The sequence below is a fragment of the Nerophis lumbriciformis genome, linkage group LG05, assembly GCF_033978685.3.
Source record: "Nerophis lumbriciformis linkage group LG05, RoL_Nlum_v2.1, whole genome shotgun sequence".
NCBI classification, from domain to species: Eukaryota; Metazoa; Chordata; class Actinopteri; order Syngnathiformes; family Syngnathidae; genus Nerophis; species Nerophis lumbriciformis.
The window spans coordinates 31218449-31231027 of record NC_084552.2 but is presented as its reverse complement, the minus strand read 5'-3'; the positions used below and the strand labels follow the sequence as shown (position 1 = coordinate 31231027).

Below are 12579 nucleotides of genomic sequence, written 5' to 3'. Positions count from 1 at the left end.
TGTTCCTATGTGAGTCCCTGGAGACTTTGGGGCGGGAGGGAGTTGGCAGGAAATCCCGCTCAGTCATGCTTGGCTGTCGTCTGGCTGTAATGAGGTTTAAGTGTGCAAAGCCAAACAATCATTCATGCTTAAAATATGATCCTAACGATATGTGGCTGTGTGAGGGATTGCTGTTTGTTAGCACATGCATGAGTTACCGCGCTACATAGGCAGACACAACTACTGTTGCATTTTGGCTAATCTTCTTGTGTTTATTATCTCCCCACAACTTAGGGACTACAGTAGCTGGAGACGAGAGCAACACCAAGAGGCTCCCCACCAGGGATCATGGAACTCCGGGCAGCTAGACAGCGGCAGGGACAGTTGCAATGGACACACAGTGGCTCCCCTCTCTCACAGGGGTCGCGCCATGTCTGAAAATGATCTCCGCTTCAACCAGCACTGGACAGCATATTCCCCGACGGTCAGCCAGACACTGCGCGAAGTTGAAGAAAGACCAGCTGTTGTCCGGGGGGACACTGTACACAGCGCACAGTTGACCCGCAGAAAGAAAAACCCTCCCCCGAGACCACCGCCCCCCAAGTGGGAGCAGTTCCACCGTAGGCGTGCGTCCCACCACATGCTGTTCTGCTCTTCTTCTACAGCGCCTCCACAGCATCCCTCCACTGAGCATCTGAGTGTTGAACCGTCCCGACAGAGGTCGTACAGCCTCCCCCCGCAGAGACAGGAAGTGGCCGAGAGCTGCCCACGCTGCAGCCGCCACCAACCTCTGCCCTGTGAACCCGCTTTTCCCCACACCTCGTCCAGTCAGCATCAGTTCTCGGAGCGTTCCTTCTCAACTGCCCCACCCAGTCCCATGTTCTGCAGGCAGGCCTTCAGGCCTGTGGTGCTATCCCCTCGGGAGCGGGGGGGGAACTTGTACTTTCAGCAACATGAGACGGTCACAGTGCCAACTGAGATTTTGTGTCTAGACGATCTATCTGAGTCAGACACCAGTCAAAGTGATCTTCCCAAACCACTGGCCAACTTGAGTCCTGAAGCTGTGTGGGACACAACACCCTCTCCCAGAATTCCGAGCCACAATGCATGTTCACCTATCTTGAAAGATGGACACCTCGGTGGTGTCTTACCTTCTGATGCCTCTTTTGTCCTGGACTACAAGCAGCAACAGCACAGTCTGGACCTACCAAGACCCACAGAAACAGGAACAGAATCAGTGACTACCCTCAGCCCGAGCCCCTCGCACAGCCTGGAGGCAGAACTGGATGTCCCCTTGGAAACAGACATCGATGACTTCCAGGAGGACGAGGGACTACCTGTCGAGGATGAGCTGGTCACCAGCGAGCTCCCTTGCTTTGCGCTGCCTGTCACCGTCATGGAGACGGACATCGACACCTTGACGGACATACCGGCCGAGCCGGTGGGCGAAGCCAGGATGGAGGAGATCGGCTCTGTGGAGGAAGAGCTGGAGAGCGGCAGGGAGGGGCTGAGCCTGGAGGAGCTCTTGCTCCAAGGCAGTGAGGGCGACTCGGGCACAGAGAGATGGAGGGGCGCCTTCCTCAATGCACAGCACAACACGGACAGCTTGGATAGGTGTGTGTGTGTGTGTGTGTGTGTGTGTGTGTGTGTGTTCTTGTATTTCTACCCTTCTTGAAACATGAACAAGGAAAAGTGCCTTCCATATGAGGACTGGTGAAAAAGTTAGGACCGAAATCATGGTCCCAATACGGAAAACCATTGCATCTAATAGAGAGCCAAATACTAGAGTCCGTGAACATTGCTCCAAAGTCAGGATTTTTTGTTGATTTAATGTGCATACAAAAGTAAACATTTACAGGCCCTTATGTGGGCTCTGTACCGAGGATGTCGTTGTGGCTTGTGCAGCCCTTTGAGACACTTGTGATTTAGGGCTGTATAAATAAACATTGATTGATTGATTGATTGACAGGTGCAAAGGCAGCAATATATATTAAAACAAGACGTCAGCTAAAGAAGGACTTCCCTATTCATCCCCCTAAAAACCCGCCAGGTGAACAGCTGATTTTACGACTTCCGGTGCTGACGTAAGACTACCCGCGTCCCATATGTGACCGTAGGATGAACAAATACACTACGGTACTAAGACTATGGTGGCACATTAACAGTTGGCTTCTACAGCTGGGTTGCCCAAAGTGCGGCACAGGGGCCATCTGTGGTCCGTGACTCGTTTGTCTTCGGCCTTAAGCACGTTACAAAAAAGCTAATATATTTGCATAGTATGTATATATTATTAATGTTGTCAATACAAATATTTATATATCTATAAAGGGTGCTCCTAGAGAGGTAGGAATTTTTCAGAGGTCTCAAGAAGGTAACAAATGCAAGAGTGTGTGTGTGTGTGTGTGCGTGTTTGTGTGTGTGTGTGTGTGTGTGTGTGTGTGTGTGTGTGTGCGTGCGTGTGTGTGTGTGTGTGTGAGACCACTTCATTTGACAATGCCTAACTGGCTCCTTCGCCACAACCTTTTACAGATAATCTCTCTTTTTCACTTTTTTGACTACAGATCTTCCAAATGCTTTCATTTTTACGTCGTCTTGTACCAGCTTGTCACGGAGAACTATTTCGGTCTTTTCCAGCAGGCGTTCCGGCGCGAGTTCAAGCTGCTCGTCCTATTACAGCACGTCGGCGGCCAAGGCTCAGCTCCTGTCCCAGATGAAGGACTTCAGTGATAACAAGGAGCATGGCGAGGACGAGCTCACCTACAAGGTGACCACACTGTTGCTTCCTGCATGTCTTCTTGGCCAGGTGTTTTCAAAGTGTGGCACACCCCTCAGAAGGGGGGGGGGGTCCCCTCCCCATTACACTTTTTTTTCCACACTTTTTTATTTATGTGAAATTGCATGTATATTTTTATAATTAAACTTTAATTCCATCCGTTTAAAGAAATTGTTAAAAAAATTAGTAAGGCTGGGCGATATATTGAGTTTGTAAGATATATCGATATATTTTTAAACAAGATATGAATTAAGAAAATATCGTCATATCGATATAATTTATTTCACGTTAAAATGACCAAACGCCACTTATTTGTTGTGTTTTCCCTCGCTCCCCCTCTATGAGCGACTAAACCCCTCCTTTTCCTCCTTCCAAGACATGCTTGCACGTATAAGAACATCTATGATTGGTTGGTTGTTTACTATGATGAGTCATGATTGGTTAGGGACAGGCCAATCAGAGGCAAGATAGTGCGAGTCATCAAACCAGGAAGGGAAATCACAAAGTGCCTAAATAAAATAAAACCATTTTTTTTATCTGAGTTTGATACATTGTTTTATTTGCACAGCTATGTTATTTATTTTACGTAGAAATAATATTTTTCAATTTTATTTATGTTATGTAATTCTATGCTACTTAAACAATTTATTTTTCTGTGCTGTTAATACCCATCTTGACTAACTGGGTTAATAAAAGTGCCACTGACTGTTGTTCAGTTGTCATTCACTTCAATTTCACTGAATATCGCTCAAAAATGAATATCTTTATATGTATACTTTTACCGAAAGTACCCATGATTGTCACACACACACTAGGTGTGGCGAAATTATTCTCTGCATTTTACACATCACCCTTGATCACCCCCTGGGAGGGGAGGGGAGCAGTGAGCAGCAGCGGTGGCCACGCCTGGGAATCATTTTTGGAGATTTAACCCCCACATCGAGATACATATCAAATATCTCGTTTAAGTAAAAATACATTGAGATATACTTTTTCGTCCATATCGCCCAGTCCTAATTTAAAGACATAAATGTATAAATCAACTTTGCCTTACAAAACAAGGATTTACACTGTGATGGAGCAGGAAGCGGCTAGGTATGTGTTTGCGGTAAAATTTCATAAGAAGCGCTCTGTCATTTGACATTTTACGAGCGCTTTGTGCAAAACTTTGCTTTGTGCACAGCGCGTGTTCTGTCTTAAGGGACGCGGGGGGCCTGATCATGTGGTTAGGGCTTCCTCTCCGCCACAAAGAAATGACTCTCCAGAGCATATTTTGTGGCAAATAATGTGTACTTGTTCATAATTAAGCTGGGTATCCACCAGATGCTATTCATACAACTTATTTGTCTGGTGACGAGATAGTTCTCAAATACGATATGTGCTCAAAAAAAGTTGGCAATGTTATTATTTCTTTTTCTTAAGCCGCTGCACGTCCCCTAAAGTCTTCAGTTCATGGTTGTGTTCCCTTGATTGATCTGCGTGTGTTTGCTGGGCGCAGAGACAGCTGATGGAAAGCCTGCGCAAGAAGCTGGGAGTGTTGAGGGAAGCCCAGCGTGGACTTCAGGACGACATCCGTGCCAACACGCAGCTGGGCGAGGACGTCGAGAGCATGGCCGTGGCCGCGTGCAAGGCCAACGAGGTGGACAAGTTTCGCATGTTCATCGGCGACCTGGACAAGGTGGTCAGCCTGCTGCTGTCGCTGTCGGCCCGCCTGCTCAGGGTGGAGACCACGTTGGACACGCTGGACCCGGACACTGAAGAAGATGAGAGGGTGAGGGAGCGGGTCAGGCAATACTCCTTGTGTAAAACTTTGATGTTGAACTTCTCTTCAATGGCTGCTGTGTAGCTCCCCCTGTTGGAGAAGAAGCGCCAGCTCATGAGGCAGCTGTCAGAGGCCCAGGACCTGAAGGACCACGTCGACCGCAGGGAGCAGGCTGTCAGCCGGGCCCTGGCCCGCTGTCTGTCCCCGGACCAGCACAGAGACTACAGGTACTAAACACCATCAACATTTTTTCCAGATGAGTACCGTATTTTTCGGACTATAAGTCACAGTTTTTTTCATAGTTTGGCCGGGGGTGCGACTTATACTCAGGAGTGACTTATGTGTGAAATTATTAACACATTACCGTAAAATATCACATATTATTATTTATCTCATTCACGTAAGAGACTAGACGTATAAGATTTCATGGGATTTAGCGCTTAGGAGTGACAGATTGTTTGGTAAATGTATAGCATGTTCTACAAACCCCGTTTCCATATGAGTTGGGAAATCGTGTTGGATGTAAATATAAACGGAATACAATGATTTGCAAATCCTTTTCAACCCATATTCAATTGAATGCACTACAAAGACAAGATATTTGATGTTCAAACTCATAAACGTTTTTTTTTTTTTGCAAATAATAATTAACTTAGAATTTCATGGCTGCAACACGTGCCAAAGTAGTTGGGAAAGGGCATGTTCACCACTGTGTTACATGGCCTTTCCTTTTAACAGCACTCAGTAAATGTTTGGGAACTGAGGAGACACATTTTTTAAGCTTCTCAGGTGGAATTCTTTCCCATTCTTGCTTGATGTACAGCTTAAGTTGTTCAACAGTCCGGGGGTCTCCGTTGTGGTATTTTAGGCTTCATAATGCGCCACACATTTTCAATGGGAGACAGGTCTGGACTACAGGCAGGCCAGTCTAGTACCCGCACTCTTTTACTATGAAGCCACGTTGATGTAACACGTGGCTTGGCATTGTCTTGCTGAAATAAGCAGGGGCGTCCATGGTAACGTTGCTTGGATGGCAACATATGTTGCTCCAAAACCTGTATGTACCTTTCAGCATTAATGGCGCCTTCACAGATGTGTAAGTTACCCATGTCTTGGGCTCTAATACACCCCCATACCATCACAGATGCTGGCTTTTCAACTTTGCACCTATAACAATCTGGATGGTTCTTTTCCTCTTTGGTCCGGAGGACACGACGTCCACAGTTTCCAAAAACAATTTGAAATGTGGACTCGTCAGACCACAGAACACTTTTCCACTTTGTATCAGTCTATCTTAGATGAGCTCAGGCCCGGCGAAACCGACGGCATTTCCGGGTGTTGTTGATAAACGGTTTTCGCCTTGCATAGGAAAGTTTTAACTTGCGCTTACAGATGTAGCGACCAACTGTAGTTACTGACAGTGGGTTTCTGAAGTGTTCCTGAGCCCATGTGGTGATATGTCGCTTGTTGATGCAGTACAGCCTGAGGGATCGAAGGTCACGGGCTTAGCTGCTTACGCGCAGTGATTTCTCCAGATTCTCTGAACCCTTTGATGATATTACAGACCGTAGATGGTGAAATCCCTAAATTCCTTGCAATAGCTGGTTGAGAAAGGTTTTTCTTAAACTGTTCAACAATTTGCTCATGCATTTGTTGACAAAGTGGTGACCCTCGCCCCATCCTTGTTTGTGAATGACTGAGCATTTCATGGAATCTAATTTTATACCCAATCATGGCACCCACATGTTCCCAATTTGCCTGTTCACCTGTGGGATGTTCCAAATAAGTGTTTGATGAGCATTCCTCAACTTTATCAGTATTTATTGCCACCTTTCCCAACTTCTTTGTCACGTGTTGCTGGCATCAAATTCTAAAGTTAATGATTATTTGCAACAAAAAAAAATGTTTTATCAGTTTGAACATCAAATATGTTGTCTTTGTAGCATATTCAACTGAATATGGGTTGAAAATGATTTGCAAATCATTGTATTCCGTTTATATATACATCTAACACAATTTCCCAACTCATATGGAAACGGGGTTTGTATATGTTATAGTTATTTGAATGACTCTGTTACTTTAACATACCAGGCACGTTCTCAGTTGGTTATTTATGCGTCATATAACGTACACTTATTCAGCCTGTTGTTCACTATTCTTTATTTATTTTAAATTGCCTTTCAAATGTTTATTCTTGGTGTTAGGTTTTATCAAATAAATTTCCCCAAAAAATGCGACTTATACTCCAGTGCGACTTATATGTGTTTTTTTCCTTCTTTATTATGCATTTTCGGCCGGTGCAACTTATACTCCGAAAAATACGGTACTTTCATTTTACACGCCTTTGTCTCCCTCAGCCACTTTGTGAAAATGAAAGCCGCCCTGCTGGTGGAGCAGAAACAGCTGGAGGACAAGATCCGGCTAGGAGAGGAGCAGCTAAGGGGACTGAGGGAGAGCCTGGGGCTTGGCCTTGGTCTGGGAATGGGAATGTCCATGGGGTATGGGCAATACTGACTAAATCCTTTTTAACAGCACAAATGTAAATATGTCTCAGAGGTGCTTGCAACAAATGAGACCTCGAGGTTCCTGGACCAAAACGTGACCGCGTCAACATCTTAAAAGCCCCGAGGTTGCCATGCGCACAATCAAGAGTCCAAACGATCTTGAATTGGAGCCTCTTCGCCACTTCAAGACCATGTTTACTTACCATGATGTGCCTGGAACATGCACTGTGAGACACGTACACGTATGTCGACCTCACCACCAAAAAGGGTTTGATGTGGTGCTTCATATCAAGAAAAAGATCTGCAGCATTATTTTGTGTTCTGTTGCTGGCTGACACTCTGTAATCAATGATTTGTTCGCTCCACAACATCACGTTCTGTTTGTATACCGCAGCTGTTTCATTTACTGTGTGGAGTTTGAGACTCCGGTCACACGCATGTACAGAAAACCCCTGGGGTATACATTGTGTACATAGTGGATTTCAATAGACTGGAATGGCTTGTATGATATGATCAGAAAAACTATGTATATTTGGAACTTTTGTCAATTCCATTTTAGATCATACCTTTTTTTTTTTAACTGCACAAATGTACAGAAAGAAGCTTGGCCTAGACGGAATTGAGCAATGAAGAAATGAAGGCAGAGTTTGTGTCCCCTGAGTTTGTTATCCAGCCTTCATCATCCATTAAACTTTGACAAAGTGCCTGCTGTCGTCCTGTCCCTCCACCTCTTGGTTATTTGTGATCTGGGCCAAAGTCCCCCTGAGCTTTAAGCACCAGCACTGACCCTTGGACCGAGGCAGTTATAGTTTCAGTAAATCAACTTTGGGAGGTATTTTTGAGGTGACTTGTTGAACAAATGGGCTCTTTAAGCCAAGATTTGCACTCATTTTTCGGTGTATTTGCATTAAAAAAAAAAGCCTATTTCCGGAAGGTGCTGTAAATAATAGTATTTTCAACTCCCCGCAGATGTCGTTGCGGTGATGTATGCACCTCCTGTGTGTATTGTGCTGAATTTTATACCCCCCACGTGTGGCCACGGCATTCCTTTATTCAGAGGCGGGGGGCACTTAAGTAAATATGGCCGAGGCCAAACAAAGGTTGCTGGATGATCTGAGCTCTGCAGGAGACTGAAGACCCATTCAAAGGGAAGCGTGCTATTTCTTTATGTCAGCGTAGCACTTAAAACGTCCAGTCCGACTTTTAGGAGTAGTGATTATTCTAATATATTGATGCTTTAAACTCCAAACCTAATGACTTTCTCTGGGAAATGAACAATCAGGCACAATTCCAGCGCAGGCCTGAAACAAGATGGCCTTTCTAATAGCATGGAATTGCTGGCTGCTTTCATAGTTTCCCTCCGATAATGAATTCAGCAACACTTCTGCAAAAGGCCTAGAGGTGGCATTATGAAGCAAGCTGGGAGGAAGGAGGCCCTCTAAAAACAAGAATCTGTGGGAAGCGGGCTCAGAAATGTTTACAGTGTGCTGCAAGGAAGAAAACTGGGTGCTTGACAGCTTGGGAAAAAGAGCAAGGCTCAAGAACAAAAACATTATGATTATTATGCTATTTATTATTGTTGTTTCATATTTATCCTCATCAATTACCGGTAGTTTTACAGTTTCTTCCAGGATTAACCTTGCGTAAACAACAAAGATTACAATATCAAACTTTGATCCATCATGTCTACTGCTTACCTGTCAACATCCATCCATCCATTTCCTACCGCTTGTCCCTTTTGGGGTCCCTGGAGCCTATCTCAGCTGCATTTGGGCGGTAGGCGGGGTACACCCTGGACAAGTCGCCACCTCATCGCAGGGCCAACACAGATAGACAGACAACATTCACACTCACATCCACACACTAGGGCCAATTTAGTGTTGCCAATCAACCTATCCCCAGGTGCATGTCTTTGGAGGTGGGAGGAAGCCGGAGTACCCGGAGGGAACCCACGCAGTCACGGGGAGAACATTCAAACTCCACACAAAAAGATCCCGCGCGCAGGATCGAACCCCGGACCTTCGTATTGTGCTGCCTGTCAACATGTGCTTTTGAAAATAGGGGAAGCCTCAATGTCCTTGCCGAGTGTCACCTGTAATACCCAAAAGGTTTTACTTTATTAGCGTCCTAATCAGAATGACTCAATCATAATGAAAATGTAGCAGGATATTGAAACTTTGGAGCCCCATTAAAAATGGTCAAACATTTACACAACGACATAATGTCTTTTAAAATCTCCCGCACCCTGCTGCTAATGACATTTTGTGTATAATAAGTGGTTATATGATTTCAAATCCATTTGTTTTTACTTGATTTCATTCTCCACATCCACTTCTTTGGATCATTTATTTTGTTTATTTAATTATGTGTTTATTTGACACGGACAGTACAATTAAACATTGCTACCCATAGGTAACCGATGTCAAAGTACATAAGACTTCGAGCCACAGGCTAATTTGCAACCCTCGTCCCCGGTTAGGCTTTTGAAAGAAAAGTTGAGAAAAGTGAAAAACACATACAAAAGGATTAAGCACACTTGCCAACCCTCCCGGATTTTCCGTGAGACTCCCGAAATTCAGCGCCTCTCCCGAAAACCTCCCGGGACAAATTTTCTCCCGAAAATCTCCCGAAATTCAGGCGGACCTGAGTGACGTGTCGACAGCCTGTTTTCACGTCCGCTTTCCCACAATATAAACAGCATGCCTGCCCAATCACGTTATAACTGTAGAATGATCGAGGGCGAGTTATTGGTTTCTTATGTGGGTTTATTGTTAGGCAGTTTCATTAACGTCCTCCCAGCGCGGCAACAACACACAACAACAGCAGTCACGTTTCCGTCTACCGTAAAGCAGTTCGTCTGCGTAAACAGCAATGTTGTGACACTCTTAAACAGGACAATACTGCCATCTACTGTACATGCATATGTGACAATAACCTATACGGCTTTTAGAGAGTGCAGTGCATAACTGCGCACACAACAAGGAGACAAAGCAGAATGCATCATCAGAGAAGGTGTTCAGCATGGTTAGAAAAATAGTGACAGAGAATAGAACAAGGATGGACAATTCAACCCTTAACTCAACAATGAGTAGATGAGTGTTATGTGTGTGTATATATGGAAATAAATGAACACTGAAATTCAAGTATTTCTCTTATTTTTATATATATATATATATATATATATATATATATATATATATATATATATATATATATATATATATATATACATGAAATACTTGACTTGGTGAATTCCAGCTGAAAATATACTCCTCCCCTCTTAACCACGCCCCCAACCACGCCCCCGCCACCACCAACCACGCCCCCCTCCCGAAATCGGAGGTCTCAAGGTTGGCAAGTATGGGATTAAGACAAGTACAAAATAAAAAATACATTGAAAATAATTGGCCCCATTTCTCCACACTACATTCAGTTCTAGTGCTCACACTTCTGATTTTCCTTAAGCCACTTTTTCAGTTTTGTGGAGAAAAGTTTAATGTCCGACTGTGACTTTAACTCCAGTGGCAAAGAGTTCCACAGACGTGAGGCCTTCACTGAGAACGCAGACTGACCCAGAGTGGTCCGGCACCTTTTCACTCTACAGCTTAGATCACGTAGACCTATATTCTATTTTCATATACATTGTCAACATTTTGCATGATACCCGAAACTGCTCTTATTAAATATCAAGGGATAATCTGCACTTTTAAGAAACATTTGCACATTTAGTCTTTCCTCATTGGAGGGTGAAACAGTGGCGAGTTGTAGCTTATACAATTATGGACAAATTCTGTTGATCCCAAAGGGAATTGTTCAACGGCTCACTTTCATAAAGCACTATAGAGGAACAATTTAATCGATTAAACTGGAATAAACAATAACAACCAAAAGTGTTTAAGAAGACAATATAATGGGTAAACTATAAGGTTTGCATAGTTACAAATAATCAATCATTTAAAGTTTATTTATATAGCCCTTAATCACTTCATGTCTCAAAGGGCTGCACAAGCCACAACGACATCCTCGGCTCTGATCCCACATCAGGGCAAGGAAAAACTCAAACCAATGGGATACAACGTGAAACCTTGGAGGAGTACTAGAGCCTGAATAGAAAACGCTCTATAGCCCGCAGACTTTTTTGGGGCTCTGGGAATCACTAATAAGCCGGAGTTCTTAGAACGCAGCTTTCTTGCCAGGACAAAAGGTACAAAACAATCAGCAAGATAGGATGGAGCTAAGCCGTTTAGTATTTTATACGTAAGTAGTAAAACCTTAAAGTCGCATCCTAAGTGCACAAGAAGCCAGTGCAGGTGCGTCAGTATGATCAAACTTTCTTGTTCTTGTCAAATAAGCAAAGAAACATAATTACAAATAGACAAAGAATTAATCAAATAAAAAGTAAATACAAGTGCAATTATACACTGGAACAAATAAATCAAGGCATAGTTTGATACTGTCATACTCCACATATCCATTCTGTCATGGTGACATATCAATTAAGATCAAATATTTACAAAAATTTAAATATATATTGGTTAAGCATGACACATTCAGTTACGGTACTGAAGTGTATTTCAGGTCTTGTCACCTTCTCCTGGGCAGAAGAGCGACACGTAGAGTAGTCCGATAATATCGGCCTGCCGATAATATCGGACAATGTGACTGTGATTAGATGCTCACTTGTCATTCCCAAGTATCCAATCACAAGCAGAAAGTTATACCAGGAGTTATACCCGGCCAGCGGAGAAATCAGCGGTTCTCACTTTTTTAACCAACAAAGAAGCAGAGCAATACGTTGATTAGGTGGCAGATATACATTTGCAAGGGCATTTTCAAGAAGGATATTTAAAGAGAAACTAGATCTTGCGAAACGAGGTCGGCCGACCCCGATCTAATCTATCACTTATCGACTTCCATCCATCCATTTTCTACCACTTGTCCCTCTCTATCGACTCGTTGATAGTAATTCCAAAATCTCAAAGCGAGTTTTTAACAATAATTCCACCAACGGATTGCCTATCTGTTTCATGTTTCACACTTCTTCCTATTAATTACCAAACCAGAAGCATTTGAAAAGGCCTGCAAACCCTCTAAGATGGATCTGCTGGTCATTTTGAAGAAAGACGCAACAGTCGTTGGCTGATTAATCCACAACTAATAACTACTTCCTTAACGTAAATGACCGCCATGACCACAACACCAGGGGAAGCTCCACTAACCATGTTAAACCCAGATTCCGATCTAACAAAGGTCTTAACTCATTCTCTTTCTATGCCACATCAATGTGGAATGCGCTCCCAACAGGTATAAAAGAAAGGGCATCTCTATCCTCCTTCAAAACCGCAATAAAAGTACACCTCCAGGCAACTTCAACCCTAAACTAACACCCTCCCCGGATTGCAAATAATCAAATGTTAATAATCTAAGGTAGATACTTTTTCTTATGCTTTCTGATCTCTCAATGTCCACTACTTGCTGTACATATCCTGCCAAGTCAGACCTACACTGTTTCAATGTCCATTTCTCTGATGATGCAATTGTTGATGCTAATGGTTGATGAC

At 43.7% G+C, this 12579-nt stretch overlaps 1 protein-coding gene across 3 annotated transcripts in view; it reads left to right on the top strand.

Moving 5' to 3' along the window:
• Nucleotides 1–7722, top strand: part of shroom4 (shroom family member 4) — a 54024-nt gene extending 46302 nt beyond the window's left edge. For 2 of the 3 annotated variants that reach the window (XM_061960902.2, XM_061960904.1), the window contains 5 exons: nt 274–1593; nt 2614–2743; nt 4251–4523; nt 4599–4741; nt 6872–7722. In XM_061960902.2, coding sequence (XP_061816886.1) covers nt 274–1593; nt 2614–2743; nt 4251–4523; nt 4599–4741; nt 6872–7028 — 2023 coding nt within the window. In that variant the 3' untranslated portion in view covers nt 7029–7722. The remainder of the gene's footprint in view (nt 1–273; nt 1594–2613; nt 2744–4250; nt 4524–4598; nt 4742–6871) is intronic. The other variant, XM_061960903.1, reaches the window with a different exon arrangement.
• The last annotated feature ends 4857 nt before the right edge of the window (nt 7723–12579 follow it).